General features: G+C 41.5%; 1 protein-coding gene across 1 annotated transcript in view; it reads left to right on the top strand.

The window, feature by feature from the left end:
• The first annotated feature begins 7,654 nt into the window (after positions 1-7,654).
• Positions 7,655-17,554, top strand: part of ipmkb (inositol polyphosphate multikinase b) — a 28,808-nt gene continuing 18,908 nt past the window's right edge. The window contains exons 1-2 of the mRNA XM_030400187.1: positions 7,655-9,045; positions 15,180-15,265. Of these exons, the coding sequence (XP_030256047.1) occupies positions 8,808-9,045; positions 15,180-15,265 (324 nt within the window). The 5' untranslated portion in view covers positions 7,655-8,807. The remainder of the gene's footprint in view (positions 9,046-15,179; positions 15,266-17,554) is intronic.

The following is a 17,554-nucleotide window of genomic DNA, read 5'->3' as shown; positions in this document are numbered from 1 at the left end:
ATATAGAAAGAAAGGTGAAATGTGAAATAAGTGCTATAAAGCCTTCTGTGGCTACAGAGCAAGCTGCATGGAATCTGATAAATTGCCTCCAGTGATGTCAATGGCTAAGTTGCATTGTGGGTAAAGTAGGCACCAGGTTAGGGGTGTCCCCAAGAATTGGTTTTGATAATGATAGTGATGATGGTATCCAAAAAATAGTATTTTAATAATCCAGTGCCTCTTAAATCGTTTATCTTTTTTTCTGCTATCACTTTGTTATAGAACTTGGTGATATAGTGCCTTAACACTAGCTGCCAGCTACCGTACAATGAAAAAAGAAGCAAAACCTAAGAAAGTAACAGGTAAGTGTAAGCTAGCTAGTGAGTGGCATGGATCTGGTGTGGCTGCTACTCATTTACTACTGCTGTGTCAAATAATGTCGAAACAACGGACATGTTTGGTTACACAGACTCTCTGTCCGCTTCCCTCACTTTTTTTAACTGTTCATAATGAGTCCAGTGGTGTTATAGGACTGTGTTAAACCAGTGGACTGCTTTTCAAACCGTGGCACTGACATTACCCACAATGCAACTAAGCCACTGTGTGACTTCACTGGAGACAGGGTCTCTGCAGGTTTGAACAAGTCAAATTTAAGAATTTTTAAGACCTTTTAAAGACCACTTTGAACAAAATTTAAGACCTTCACGAAGTACCAAAAACGAAGGAAATCGGAGTGGAGGTGAAGAAGGTAGTGATGTTCGATACCACCGATTTCCTTTCCGATCAGATACTGAGTAAAATTCAGGCAGGTATTGGCAATACCGATCCCATACCGATACTTTGTGTAAACACAACTAATGTGTCTGGTAAATTTAAAAGAAGTAGTGTTTTTCAATTCATAGCTTCATAAAGAATACAAGACATCAGAGTATTTATTTATTTATTTCAAAACAGGGCAAAACATATAATGGGGCTACTCTGCACTGAATGTTTAATCTTATTTAGATTCAACTAGTACGTAGTCTCTCCAAATAGCCTACAATAAGGGGATACAAACACTTGCTGTTCTATAATACTGGGTGACTCAAATTGAAATTGCCAGTAAAATATTTAATTAAATAAATACATGCCACAATAACGGCACAAGTTTGTCAATACCTACATTTTAAAATATTCATTTAACAGTTAAAGCAAATTAGACTGATTTTAAATAATAATAGATATATTTTATAGATAACGTTTTACCACAGCTGTACGTGGAGAAGCGTCTGTCCTCACGCCTCTAAGTCACATTTCTGCCCGAAAAACAGCGTCTGTCACCGGCAAAAACTTTAACTCGGCGAGTGTATGTGTTAAAAAGAAATCACAGCAACCGTCAGACCTCCTGACCGAGACTTCAGGGAACTTTCTCCCAGAAACAGCCTCCGTCCCCGCGAGTGAGGGAGTCAGACAGCGTCCTGTTTACTGATGGTGATTATGTAATTATGTAATTTAGAGCAAAAAAAACGTAACATCGTCACTTTCCAGGATGTTTGGTGGGTCAGGATCTCTATCACTACACATAACAGCAGCCATCAACTGTCAGCGGGTTTAGATTGACGGGAGAACTCCTGACACCGACGTCATCAACATGACGTGTACCGTCACGCCTCTTTAGGAGCCGCAGCGCCGGCTTTCTGTGTGAATTACACACGTGAAGGCGGAGATACTTCGCTCTGTGTGAATCACCATCGGCGGAGAATTGGGGAACCAGCGCTCCGGAGATAATGCGGAGACGCTGTGTAAAAAGGGCTACTGAAGGACTCCGCTAGAGACGTCTGTCTTGCCCTAGCAGCAGCAGCACCTGACACTGTGCTCTCCTCTTCTGTCCGCCTCATCATAAATGCATCGTATTCTGTGTTGTGGTTTAACCTGAGGTGTTTCACAAGGTGTGTTGTGTTTACATAACTCCTTACCGTTTTTCCACAAACATCACAACCCGTGTCTTGGCTGTTCGTGGAGCTGAAGTAGCGCCACACATGACTCCGTTTATGCTCTGCCATTGTTTCTACAAATTGAGACTGAGATCTGGTATCGGAGGTATCGATATTTCAGTATCGATCCGCACACCAATAGAAGAAGGTTTGAATGTCACTTGTCTGTGAGACAGCAGAGGCGGCGCAGAGTTCGGGTCGAGCAGTACTGGACTTGGACCAGGAACTGGTGACAGAGGCGTACGGAAGTATGTGATAGGGGTGGGCAATACTGCAAATATTGGTGTTGAACTGATACCAAATAATTACAGGGCCAGTATTGCTGATACTGATACTGATTACTTTTTACTTTTAATTTTACTAAAATTACTGATGAATTGAAGGATTTTGTACTTTTGTCTTTAATTAGTTGATCATGATTATGTTAATAATAAAACACAGGACAAAGATTTTAGCCAATTAAGAAAATTACATTGAACATAATTAAATCTATAACCTATCCGCATGTAGCCTAAATATGTTTCTTCAACAGATACACAAAAGGGTTATTATACTCTGCCATTCATACTTCATACTCCATATTCATACTTCAGGTTTGAGTTAGGCCATATATCTAAATATGAGTATATATTTTTGAGTTCCAGTAAAACAATTAAGATTTATTTCAACTGTCTGAATATATGATAATAGTCATATCACTCTGCTAAAATTACATCTCTGACTACCAGTTACACTTTGAAAAACAACATTAATTAATGCTGGAAATAACTTTCACTTCTAGAAATTGCTTCCTGGATATTGTTGAGGTTTTTGTTGAAACGCCACTGTCAGTGACGTCTTTCCCTGTGCCAGGGGTCTGGTTCGGGTTTGGGGAGCTCCCTCATCCTCCCTCTGTTTGCTTTGCAGCTCAGCGTTAACTTTTGGGTGTGCTGCTTTTAAATGCTTATACAAGTTAGTGGTGTTACCCCAGAAAAGTTTTGCTTTCCTGCATACGTCACAGGTAGCAGTTTCTCTGTCTGAAACTGAAATAACTCAAAACAGCACTCCTCGTCCTCTCCGCCATCATTAAGGGTCACCAGTCCGTCTGTGCTCTGGCAGGCCGTGCAGGAGGGGAGGGGGAGGGGAGAGGAGCGCTGCGCATAAGGACTAAAGCCTGATTAATGCTTCTGCGTCGCGGCGATGGCGTAGCTACGTCGTCGACGCAGACCCCTACGCGGACCCTACGCCGTAGCCTGACGTGCGCCTCCAAAAAATCCTGACTACGCGTCACGTCGACGCGTCGAGACGCGAACGGCAAGGACTGTGATTGTTTCCGCTCAGAACGTCATTTCCGGTAGTTGCTTTTCTTGTCAACAGTATAACAACACCGCCATTTTTAAAGTTTTTGTGGTACGAGCGGCATGGAAAAAATGGACCAGGCAGACGAGAGAATTATCTCCGAAAACACCCGCTCCATCTCAGTTGCCATTGTTAACTGTCTGACCGGAAGAAAACCAAGGAATCCGATATGAACCCCCCGAAACCAAACAAAAACACAGCCACACCCCCATAGCGGCTTGGCGGTGAAATGCAGAACAACGCGTTCCCTCGACGCAGAACTTCGAATGCTCAATGACGGCGTAGGGTCGACGACGTAGCTACGCCGTCGCCGCGACGCAGAAGCATAAACCAGGCTTAAGAGAGACGCTGCGCTCACACAAACTCTGTGAAGAAATGCGTGTTTTGCTGAACTTATAGAAGAGAAACTGCAACAAAATTACTGATGTCATCACGCTAGTATCGATCCGATACTAATACTCACCTTGGTATCGATACTATCGATATTTGGATCGATCTGCCCACCCCTAGTGTGTGATAGTATGACTTAGCTGGAGACTTTTAGAAGCTAACGTTAACTGGTGTTTTTCCGAGTTTGTGTGCGACACCAGTGTGTCTTTCACACCGAGGGTGCCCAAGTCGAGGGTCATTATTTTACGGATTTTAACCAACTAAATTCTGGTTGTTCAAGCCAACACTTGTTTAATATACACTTTCCCATGGTTTTAGCAGGTTCCGCAGTTGAAGTCTTTCCGGAACTGGTGAAGTGTGCGCCGATAAATTCCGACCGGGCTGTTGGCACGGACTTTACGTTCCTGGATGCTTCAGACAGAAGTTTAAAAAAAAGACGAAAAAAAAAGGGGGGGGGGCCACGACGGAAGCGGTAAATGAACATACATATTTAAGACCTGACTTAAAGACCTATGTGCAAAACATGGACGTATCTAAGACTTTTTAAGGCCTTAATTTTAGATACATGAATTTAAGACTTTTTAAGACTTTTAAAGGATGCTCGGACATGTGCCGAAACAAAATATTGATATTGACATTTCTACATTATGTAAGACAGATTGAAGCCTACAGCATAAACACATTATCAACATCATCATCATCATCATCATTATGTTGTTATGGTCAAGAGAAAGCACTAGAAAGCACTTGGTTTCACTGTAAACAACTGTGATCTGTTTACTGATGGCAGTATTTGTGTTTATGGGACTTTGGACCAATAAGAGTGATATCATAAACTTTCAAACAGATTAGTGTAATTGTCAGCACAACTAGGGACCTGTGTGGAGATTCTCTCATGGGGGATAATTTGATGTCAGATCCTCAGATAATTTGTTTCACATGCAATAATGAGACTGTCAAGACTGTCAACATGTATTTCCATGAGCTCACGAACCTAATGTTTGAAAAGGTTGCCTTTGATTCCAACATATTCATTATTGAATGTATGTAGGAAAAACATAGAGCACTAAAATCTAGGATAGCAGCACACAAAAGCTGTATCCGAACTCAGCTAGCGTTACCCAGTGGCAGTGCATTTCAGAGCGTTATATCACCCGGTGGCCTCCATGACATACTGTACATTGGCATTGAGCATGATATATCCTTGAGTTGAGGAGGTGATGTTAACACCCTCCTAATGCAACGACAAGGTTTTCACTCTCCAGACCCTCACACCATGAAGTCAGAAACAAGAGAATAGATCAAACATTTTCTTAAAATAGTCCTGTGAGTGTCACCATAACTCTGCATATTCTCTATACCTCTGACTCCTTTATACGTGTGTGTGTGTGTGTGTGTGTGTGTGTGTGTAAATAACTGAAATTATCTTTATAAATCCAACATTAGTGTAAAATGTTGAGCCCATTCTTTGCATACTGCAGACATGAAAAAACTGGGACGAACCAAGTTGTCAAATTCCTAGTGGGATTCCACTGGCATTTGAGGCCTAATGTCTCTTAAATGACCCTGTGCCTACTAGAACCACACTGCCCAGTGAATAAACATTTATTTCACTCTTTAAACCTTTTTGAGGCTTGTCAAGTCCAATGTCAAACTGCCATCCTGCTCTGCTTGGGAACCACTAAATAAACTGCTGTCTATATAAAGCTGCTAAGATACCGCTGCAGCCCCAATGCCCCACACAGATGTTACTAACACTAACTATTAACGTTAACAATGGATGCATTGCTACCACCTCTAGAGTCCTGCTATAGCTATGATGTATGTGTAATTTTGATGTTTAAGCAGGAAAAGCAGTTTAATTATCATGTCATTCATTATTTTGTGTTGTATTATGGATGTTTGGTCACCTGATTGGCTTTAACTGAGTTGTCACATAGTGAACCCACGGTGACACAGGCATCACAAACCCTTTAAATGTTTTGGAAAATCCCTTTTTGTCTTTGTCTTTGGCATTAATCATTTAGCTCCTAAATGTCATCTACTAAACATGCTTGTGCAGTCATGTGACAATGTGTTCATTTGTGTTCCCATGAGATCATTTCTAAGATAGTGTTGTGCCAGTTTATAAAATTAGCTAAAGTAGTTTTTGTTACTAAAGGTAAGTTTCCAGTCATTTAACAATTCTAATGCTTTAATAACATGACTAATATTCATTTGACCTGCTGTGACCACATTTCTTTAACAAACTGAGATAAAACAAATTAGCAAAACATGGTTAGGGTTAGCTTTCATCTTAAAATGTGGTATTGCATATTAATGTATTATGAATTTGTTTTTGCACATCAGTGCTGTAAGTAGCCCCCTGAAAATAGTGACTAGCCACATATTTCAAATATTCTTGACATTATTCAAAGTTTTCACAGCCAGCAATGCACATTTGGCATCAGCTTCTCAACAGGCAGCATTCACAACCGCAAGTTCTTCAGAACTTGTCTTCTCTAGTGTTGTTTGTATTTAAGCCTGTGTGCCTCATTCTGTCTTTGTAAGTCTGTTCCTGTGTTCCCATCCTGTGTTTCTCTGTTTTTGACCTGCACCTGTTCCCTCCAGTGTTCTCCAGAATCACCCCAGTTCACCCTGTGGTATGTTTCTGGTCGTTGTTCCTCTTGTTTTTTCTTAGTTCTACCTTGTTCTTATTGGTTGGTACTATTTTGGGGTATTTTACAACACCTGGTTTTGGATTATAAGGTTTGTTGATTTTTGTTTTTTTTTCCTGAAAAGCTTGTTTTCAGTTCTTAAGCTTGCAGTCATGGCAGCCATTTTACTTTCTGCCATCTGATCCCATGAAAATGTTGAATTTACCACTGTGTTTTAATGGTCAAGGACTACAAGAGTACTCAGTAATCATAGGTCAGACCACACCCATCATCAAACTTGACATTCATTTTGATCCTGTAAAATTTCATGTCTATTTCTTGCACATTTAAGGTGCTCAGTGGCGGTTCTAGACTAGTTTTAATAGGGGGGGCTAGGTTGGGGCCAGCTTTTTTGTTGGGGGGCACATACAACCTGGGAAAAAGAGACAAATTCCTCATTCAGACAAGGGATAAATTGGATTTAAAACAGTGTTTCAAAATTTTTGATTAGGTAGTAAACTGCTGAGACACTATTTCCGCCTTTCCCTTCAGTACAAAATCATTGCAAGAAATCTGTCATTGTATTATTGATGCAGACTCCCTGTCGTGGGGGCCCAACTTCGAGCTTCACGTCATGTCACATGTTTACGCCTATCTCAGAGGCAGCTTTTGGAAAAGGAGGAATATTACGCCTCTGTTTTAGAAAGACAGGCTGGCATGTTGCCGTCCTTACCTTGGAGCAAATGTGCCGCCTTTTCTATCTAAAAAGGGCTATTGACACAGACATGTCACCTGTTCTGTATTATCATGTTTGTAACATATTATTCAGTTATGGCGGAGAGTAAAAGAGCCACCATGAGACATTTTTGCTATGACTCCATCTCTGAAAATGTTCAGGGCCCCTTATAACTGTACAAGTGACCTCAAATTGGGGCATATCAGCCCGACTACTGAGAGTGAAACACACCACAACACTTCTCCCACATCCTCCCTACATGTAACCTGCACATAGAGCCACTGCTACATCATTTACTGCACACTGTGTATGTCACATGTTATGCTGTCAGTGTTGATTGGTGCATTGTTATCAATAATATATTAAATTATATTTCAGTAATGTTAATAATAATAATAATAATATAGTTAATATTAGTATTAACCCTACATGTAACTTGGGTATTTGTTAATCTCATAGTAAAGAGACGAAGCCTGTCCACAGTAAGAGGAAACAAGTCACAGTTAATATCTGTAAAAACATTCATGTTTCATGCAGTTAAATCAAATGCAAATGAAGGCAGGAGTGCTGCCGCAAAGGTGAGAGAAGGTAGGTTGAGTTTTGCGACAGTCATGACAAGTGTCGGAAACGTGTGGGAGGCTTGGGGCGCTGTTCTGTTCGCAACGTAGAGAGGTAGCCGCCTACACTGACCTGAATATCTATGGCTGAGGAGGACTCCACCGACATCTTTTAATACCATGGATTTAAAAACGACAACACATCGGTTGTGTGCTCCTGACCCACGGATGGGCCTTCGTCTGGAAGGCGGTTATACGGCAGATGCGATGTCCCTCTGGTCTGCTAATTGGTGACGCGAGGACGGGCTATCTTAGCAGCCTAATGGACAGTATCGATAAGTTAGCAATCAAAACCAGGACTGAGTAGCCTTTGTATGCAGTAAGGGGACTGTATAGTCTCTATGCGTCACACCCGCCTGTCTGCTTCTGTGTTTGCTGACTGGAACTGGCTGTCACTCATGAGTGTGTCGTAACATCACCATTACTGAGACAACAGTATTTACTTCTCTAAGGCGAGGAAGTGGAGCGGCGGACCTAGCTCAAATCGATAAAGATAAGACCGGAAGCTGGGTGATTCTTCCTTCAAAATAAATGTTCCGAGTATGTCACTTTCGCCGTTAAATGATGAAGTGTAGGATTGGTCAAAGCAGTAACGCCTGTAATAATTAGTAACAGTTGTTATTGATATCAGAAGCTCCCATCTGGACTCCTGCAGGGGTTCACACAGCGGTGGGACGCTGCAGTGTCTGTAAACCTCCGTTTGTTTTATTGTGGAAGGTTGGACCAGAAGCCGTAGGTGGTTCCTCTGTGTGTAACACTGGTTGAAGAGGGATGTGGCCAGGATGTATTTATGCTGCTGGTCGAGATATGAAAATCATTGAATTGGCGCTGCTTAGGGAGCCCTGCTTCACCACCGGACCCAGCGGCGGTACCGACAGTGTCACTGTTTGTCACAGTGGCTGTTGTTGGCGTTCGGAAACGGCCGACACGACCGGAGCTGCTGTGCTGGTTTCGACTGGACTGGACTATTTCAATGAAGGCATCTCAACCTCACTCCCAAACAATTGGTGTGCGGGGTTGTATTCTGTGCTTACGTAATAGAAGCATGTGAATCGATACTGTCACATCGTTTACTTTTTTAATTTAATTTCTCCCTGGATAAAGGCTTTGTGTTTGCTCGTCATTTTTTTTTATACAAATGTCAACAACTCACCGTCAGGTACTGATGGACCCCTCACTAGCTCTCGGCAGACTGGAACTGACCCCCACTTCAGCCGCTGGTGGGGTCAGTCTGACCCCGCGGCTCTCTGGCGGGCCCCCTGCCAAAGAGAAGTGTGGCCCGCGGCCACTGGGGACACAAGGCCAGGCTCACCTGAACGGCTGCGTCCCGCTGTCACATCAGGTGGCGGGTCACAAGTATGGAGTGGATAAAGTGGGTGAGTAAACAGTGAACCGTTTCTAATTTTCCTGCAATTCGAACTTTGACTCAGTTTTTTTGTGAAGACCTGATAACTTAATTTCTGTCCTCCGCCACCCACTGTTGGTTATCAGAAAAGCATTGTTTGTAGTTTGGGTTTAGTAAGTTTTGTTTTGTTTTCCAAGTGACAGTCAGAGTGCATTGGCTCTTACTTTACCAGGTATATCTGCTGTCAGCAAGAACAGTAAGTAGATAGATTTTGTATTAATAGTTTGTCACTTCATTTTCCCATGAGAGATCAGTATTTTTGTGACATAGGATTCATGCACCTGTCTCACTCAGTCACCACCTATCTATACCAACTGCATCTCCACGTGGTTCCCCACACCAGGTCTGATCGAACAGAGATCATTTGTGGATTAGTGACCGTGACACCAGTGCACCCTGGTCTCTCAGGTCACACATTATCTCCAGAGTGTGTTATTCTGTGAAACGTTGAGCTGAATTGAACCAGTCAACAACTGGAACTAGTTACAGAACCTTCTCAGATGGATAAGTCATTGCTGGTCAGTGAGTTACCTTCAACTGCAACCTCCAGGAGAGACACATCTTTGTGTTGTGGACCAGACAAGGTGGACTCCTCAAGAGTGAACCATGGTGGCCTGCAGTCAGCCAGGACAAACCTATGCTCAGGGTCAGTTAAATGCTGCATAATCTTCTGCCTGTCGATGGACTTTGGTTGTCCTCTGTGGGTTAGTTGGAAAGTCAGTATGAACACAAAATGGAGCAAACCTGGAAGACAATGGTGTATCACTTTTCCTGGAGCTAAAACGATGAGTTAATTAACCGATTAAGTGATCGGCAGAAATTGAATAGACAACTGTTTTTGATAATTGATCATTTACATTACTGTATGTGGCAACTTAACATCTCTTTTGGTTCAGTTTCCACTTGTATGTTGGTTCAACGCTTGTGGTCATGTTAGCTTTAGGCTCAGAAATAACTGGGTTAGTGTCGGAACAGATTAGGTTTTGGTTTAAAATACCTGCTTTTGCAAACACAGCTGGAAATGATCCAGTACACCACTGGATTATTTCCAGGGACAGGTGGATAAGATTTTTATTGTGGATCAAGTTGAATGCACTCATGGTAAGTTGATGGTGGTGAATTTCCATTATTAGGATAATCAGCAGAATGAATTCACATCAGTGACTTGAAAAAGCTTTCAATATTTATTTTGAGTCACCGCCCGAGCAGCTTGCATCTTTCCAGTCATTCCAGAATCCTACATGTCGACATGGCTGGAGGCTCAACTCACCCATTGCATTGTAGATGTGTGGAAATACCACAGATTTCAAACCTAAGAGCAACAGGGAGATAAGGGTGCCCCCCATTTATGTATCCTTTACTTATGCAGAGGGACCAAATATTATCTGATTACCTTTCATGAGATATGCACACAATAGCTCATGAAAGGGGAACCCCCCACCTGAAAGTCAGGCAATAACGTGAATGTGATATGACATATATTATAGAAATGTCAACACTACACATGACAAATGTGAATGTAGCACTGGTTTGCAGAAATATTAACTGCCAACAATGTATTTAGGCAACTGAGCTGTAAATTCATCTTTAGGCTGCATATACAAATCCAGTGGTGTGGTGAAACACCGCAGATTGGTACAACAGTGTGGGAGTCTCACTCCATGGTCTGTCTGTGTGATGTGTTGGCCACTTTGCCGAAAGATGAAGCTGCTATGTTGCTATGCTGCTAGCATGTTAGTCCTGCTAGTTATCATTTGTCCTCATCGATCGATTTAAAACTGGGGGACATGACCAAACCAAAGTTAGAGTGAAACCTAATGCTACACAGATAAATGTGTCCTTTGTGTTCCCTCTGAAGTATTAATCCATGCTAAATAACATGCCCTTCTACTAACCTGTTCTACTCTGCTTGTGCTCTGTGGTCATGCCTCTCCCTCAGTGGGTTAACCATGCTGGTCCTACAGTGAATTGCAGTATCTATGGATGTGTTTTAAATTGGTGCACAATGCTAAACTGAGTGAATACACATGAGATATTACACTCCACTGTGCCTTCAGTCATAGTTTGATCGCCAGCTTATGAAGTTGACCACTGGATTGTGACGCTTGAACTTTAGCGTCACTGCATTCATTTGCCAGTTGCTTTTTCGACAAAAGAAAACTACAATGGCACTCAGTGGGACATATGGCTCCGCCAAGGCCCAATAGTCTCCTTTCATTTAGTCAGGCCTAATCCAATATCCCATTTGTTACAATATATTAGCTGCAAAAAACCCGAACCCTAACCTGTCTATGAAAACTAGAGCTGTCCCAAACGATTATTTTTCAAACGATTAACCTAGCGATTATTTTTTCGATTAGTCGACTAATCTAACGATTAATTCAACGTTACATGACCAAACAAAAGTAACGTAGTAACTGTAACTGCCGTTGGTAACTTATATGAGGAAAAAAATACCGCAGTTGTTGATAGAAATCCCTGCGATGGTCAGCCCTCCTGACCGAGACTTCAGTTAACTTTACCCCAGAAAACAGCCTCCGTCCCTGCAAGTGAGTCAATACAGCGACCTGTTTACTGATGGCGATTATGTAATGATGTAATTTAGCACGAAAAACTCTTTCACCTTCCAGGATGTTTAGGGGGCCGGGTTCTCAATCACTACACATTATAAACGGTCTGCGGGTTTAGATTGACAGGGGAAACACCCCGACATCATCATCATGACGTGTACCATCACGTCTCTTTAGGAGCGGCAGCGCAGCTTTCTGTGTGATTTACACAGCGGTTTGTCTTTATTCCAGCGGTGCTTCGCTCTGTGTGAATGACCAACGGCGGAAAATTGACAAACCGCCGCTGCGGCGTTAATGCAGCGTCTCTGTGTGAGAGGGGCTATTCTCAGCCTCCGCAGGTGCTACCACTTCCTGTTTGGGACGAAGCGTCGACGCAAATTTTTCATGTCGACGAATTTATGTCGTCAATTACGTCGACTATGTCGACGCGTCGTCCCAGCCCTAATGAAAACATATTTAAATCTGCTAGATCCAGATTTTTATTAGGATCTATGTCAAATTGTACTCACTCATAGATGCCTGCCGACCAGAGCAGAGTATTTTCATCAATATCCATGCATTATTCCCTGAGAAAATAACTACAATGTTGATAAACGGCCTATTTTACCACGTTAAAGAAAGTGAGGGAAGATTCCTGAATCCATCCCTTTTTCCGTATCAACACTAAAAGTTATGGTGTCTTCTCTGGGCTGAGACCCATCCTCCATCCAAGTTTGATATGAATCCGTTCAGTAGTTTTTGTGTAATCCTGCTGACAGAACAACAACAGGTGGACATGGGTGGAATCGTATCCTCTTGGTGGAGGTAATGGGAGGTTACATACATTAAATGTCTGTGGACCCAAACGTATGCTGTAAGATCTTTTAGAAATAGCAGCTAACTTTTGCTTAATGCAAACCAAACAATAAAACAGAAGTTAGTGCCATGAAGCCATAGCAATAATGGAATCTGAAAAATAGAGTGTAACCTGGAGAAGGTGTTTGTGTCTAATGTATTCTGTCAATATTGTGTGCGGATTTCTTCTGAATATGATAAAAGATACATTAAGTGAATCAGTGAAACAGTATGTTTGACAGTAATGTGGAATCATCTTCTCTTAGTCTCTACGTGAGCTTGGTAGTGAACAATCATAGACCGAGGCTTTTAAAGTTCAACTTAACAAGCAGGAAGAAGTGACACAGCGCTAAAACTCAGTCAACACCCAACAGTCCTCCTCTACAGTTGCAGAACGAGCTCTGGAATCTTGTACAGCTTGTTCTTCTGCTGACACAAAATGATCCCTGCCCAAGCTTCTCCACACAGGTCTTTGTTTAAATGTGTGTTAGTGATGGGCAGTAATGATCCACAAGGAGGCTGAAAGTCTGGAGGTTTGCACTGACCACTGACTGAAGTATTGGTGTCATTTTCTCTCTCTTACAACTGATCTGATTTAGTCCTTGGTTAGACTGTGGGACATCTTTCCTCCTCCCTGGGATATCTCCTGAAAGAAAATAGGTGTTTGATTAGTTGGTTCTTAAACAGTGTGTAGTTAAAGAGCCAGGCTCATAGGAGCAAACCTTATTTAATGTCTAATAGAGCTGCGCTATATGGTAGAAAAAAATAAGATTCACATTTTGATTATTTTTAGATATTGAGTTATGCTTCAAGATTACTGAATATGATCATTTTTGTGCTGGTTCTCTGTTTACATGCCTAGATCACATCCCATTGACACAAATTAATTTCTACCTATCCTTCAGTATGTGAGTGTGAGTGACCTAAATGCAGTTCTTGCTGTATCAGGTTCACAGTTTAAGAGCTCAAGAATAAATAGTTTTCAGCTTAGAAATCTGGAGGCATTAACAGTGAGTGGTATAAATAATGATTTCAAATGTATACGGTAACTTCTGTTCTGCTGACGTTCCTGCCACCTTATGCTGCAACATTGTTGCTATTTACTGACATATTTTTCTGATTCTTCATTGGAAACAGTGTTTTTCTCTTATGTGCAGAAGAAATGTTAAATGACACACAGTCAGTTTCTATACAAACATACATTAAGTTTCAAGAAGAGTGTTAACAAAGCAGGTTAACAGCCACCCTTTTTGGGGTACATGGCCTCACACAGCTGGACAGCTGTAAATCGTGGATAACTAGTGTCAGTCATGTAACATCATTAGAAGCATGACTGGAGTACTTTCCTTTTTTTTTTTTTACATGAGATCAAACTGATATGTCTAGGGTGGGAGGAGTTGTGTTTTTCAAGTTGCCAGCACTGTGAGGAAACTTGAAACTTTCCATGCAAATCAGAGTTCTTCCACATTTGTGTGTGTGTGGTTAGATCATAATGTAGTTCCATCTCTGGGACGAGACAGAATTGAAGGTGAGGAGGTCAGGAGAGCTCACCTGTCAGCTGCTCCCACACCATCAGTTTGTCAGTCAGGACCGGTGTCTCATCAGTCAGCTGACTATGTGTTGATGTGTTGTAAGTCATTTGCTCTCTTATTGAAGTGACACATGTGTAACTGGCAGCATGATTAAATGACACACTGGTGAGCTGATGCTGTCATTACTGACTGACTGACTCAGTGGCTGGCTGTCCAGTAGACTGATGAAGTGAGCAAGAGGTTTAACTTACTGACTAAGTTGATGAGTATATGTTAATTCATAACTTATACTTAACTGCTTGCACCAACACACATACAACAGGCTCATTCATGTGGCTCACCCACAATATAAAATCAGGCAGATCTCTCAGTCTCACTTTACTTTACAATCATTATACTGTAAGGCAGCCTCCGAAACCATATCTGCCTGATTTTATATTGTTATCATATCATGATATGAGGCTATGTACAGTCTTACATTTTGAATATTAGTATGTGGTAATATGTCATAGGTGTTGGAGGCTGCCTTACAGTAAAGTGATTTTCTGAACTTACCAGACTGTTGTTTTTCTTCTAATACTTTGCCCACTTGGTCATTATATCCATATTACTTGTTATTATTTATTTAAAAATCTCATTGTGTTAATATGTTGTGCATGAACCAATAGTCATCTCTAAAATGCCTTAAATCCCATTAATGCCTCCCCTGGCCCCACATCCCCTGCATACACTATGTACTTGTCCTATCTTTATTAAGTTGCTCATGCTGCTTACTTACATTTAGTGCTTTATGTCCTCCATCTGTCTTCACCTCTTTTTATTTGTAATTTTCTTGCTGCTGTCAAGTTCATGTTCATGATTCAATATTTAACATTGGTGTTCAAAGGCAGTGAACACAGTTAACTATTTATGGTTAGATGAATGATATGTTGTCCATTCACAATTATTTACTTCTGACTGAACTGTGATGACCATTATTGAGGTGTCTGAAAATCATAATGCTGCTGTGTTTCAGCAGCACAGTACCACTGATATGCTAAAACAAAACCGGTAGCCAGATTACTGGGTCTTTTTGTCAGCTGTTACTTATTACCCTTTACTGCTTTAAGCACCTAAATGTTTACACTGTACTACTTTGATTTTGAGCACTACCTCTGTGTTTGTTGTAGGTATTTTGCAGCATCCAGATGGAACAGTCCTGAAGCAGCTTCAGCCTCCACCCAGAGGTCCACGAGAGATGCAGTTTTACAGCATGGTAATGTCTATCTATCATATGTTTGCCCAAAAGGCTATTGTGGGGGTGTTTGTGTGTGTGGTTCGATCATAATGTAGTTAATCTCTGAGACGAGGCAGAAGTGAAGGTGAGCTCACCTGTCAACTGCTGTCAGCTGCTGTCAGCTGCTCCCTGTTGATTCATTGAAGGAAGGACTTTTAACCTTAATGTGGTGATGTGTTTGTAAGTCATTTGCTCTTTTATTGAAGCGACACGTGCAACTGGCAACGAGAAATGCAGTTTTTACAGCATGGTAATATTGATACATATTATATTACATAATTACATACAGAGGGTGGAGTTCATCAATATGAGCGCCTTTAAAACATACATGTGTCTGTTGTTTTCAGTTTCTATATCAGTATAAATATAAAAACAAACAAATACAAATAAATATGTATCGTCCCAAAAAAGTGAAAGCATCTTTGATTTCAAGTTGATTTTGAAGTTTTGGTTGATATGAAGACACCAACAACAACTACTCCGACTAGCTAATTAATACATAAAGCTATTTATGAAGATGTTGCACCATCATCATTCATGTGGTGGTTAAACTCAGTAATACTATAATGTGTTTTATTCAGTACCTTTAAAGTCTTCACTCCATACACATATACAGTATGGCAAGAGTCTGCACAAACATGGATGTTAACCATCACTGCCTACAGTATGTAGTGTTATTATTGTGTCCATTGCACTGATCAGGAGTAGTGCTCCTAATTTGGTTGTATTCTGTATAATGAAAATAAAGGCTTAAAAGCTCTAAACTGCAACTTCAGGGGGTCATTCATGTTTTTTTTATATATCTTTATATAAAATGTTGTGGATTAATTGTATGTCATCCGATTAATGAGCTAATCAATATCATAATTCATTGTTCAGCATCAGGTTGCATATTTTTGTATTGTGATATATTCTTTCATACATAGAATAGATAGAATAGAATAGAGAATAGAGACTTTATTTGTCATTGTACAAAATACAACAACATTTCAGGTGCACTCAAGTACTGGAAGTACTGGACTGAAGTACTGTGTTTTGATGGACCTGTAGCGTTTACAAGAGGGCAACAGTTCAAACAGGTGATAGGCAGGGTTGAATGAGACCTCTAGGATGTTGTGAATTTTCTGCAGGCAACGGGAGGTGAAGATGTTGTCCAGGGAAGGTAGCTGTTAGTTTATGATGTTCTGGGCAGTTTTAATAACCCTCTTCAGGGACTTTTTATCTACTGCGGAGCTGCAACCATATCACATCAGGATGCCATATGTGAGGACACTCTCAATGGAACAGTAGTAGAAGGACTCCAAAAGCTGTTGTAACAGGTTTATCTTCTTTAGAAGTCTTAGAAAGTATAGTCACTGTTGTGCCTACTTAACAAGCGCTGTGGTGTTAGCTGTCCATGTGAGGTCCTCTGAGATGTGTTTGCCCAGGAATTTGAAGCTGGCCACCCTCTTCACCCTCTCCACCCTCTCCCCGTGGATGTTGAGTGGTTAGTGGACATACTGCTTCTTCTTGAAGTCCATAATGAGTTCATTTGTTTTGTTGGGGTTGAGTGTGAGATTGTTCTCTGTGCACCTCTTTGTCAGCCTCAGTACCCCCTCTCTGTAGGCAGACTCATCACCTTTGGTGATCAGCCCCACCACAGTCGTATATCTGTGTATATATATATATGACTATTGTGTTGTTGGTATGAAAGGCAGTCATGTGTTTATAGAGAGTAGAGGGACGGGCTTAGCACACAGCCTTGTCGGTCCCCTGTGCTGAGTGTCAGAATGGAGAGATGCGGGCCCATCCTGGCTGACTGTGAAGAAATCCTTAATCCAGAGGCAGATGTTGGCTGTGTCTCAATTCAGGGCCTGTATCCTTCGAGAACCCTGCCTTTGAGGACTTTGAAGGCGAGTCCTTTGGAAAGACCTTGTTAACCGTGTCAGCCGTTGTTAAATGGGACGGTCTAGCCTTTGGAGCAGTTCCTGGTTGCGTCACCAGATGTGAAAATTGACGATCTACGCCATGCGATGTTGCCATTTTCTCTCTTCTTTTCTTCTTTTTTGGGTGTGCAAAGAATCTTGGGAAATGTGAGGCCACAAAGGATAGTAGCAGTGCATCCTCCAAAAAGAGGGAAAAGAAGGCCGCATTTGTGGGCTGCATTTGGAGGAGCCTTCGAATTGGATGTAATTTGGCCTTCAAATGCGGCAAGGATGCAGACCCTGAATTGAGACACAGCAGTTTTGTTGCACACCTAGGTCGAACATCTTGGAGAACAGTCTGCTG

The sequence above is a fragment of the Sparus aurata genome, chromosome 20 (assembly GCF_900880675.1).
Source record: "Sparus aurata chromosome 20, fSpaAur1.1, whole genome shotgun sequence".
In the NCBI taxonomy this organism is placed as follows: Eukaryota; Metazoa; Chordata; class Actinopteri; order Spariformes; family Sparidae; genus Sparus; species Sparus aurata.
This window is presented reverse-complemented; position numbering and strand designations above follow the sequence as displayed.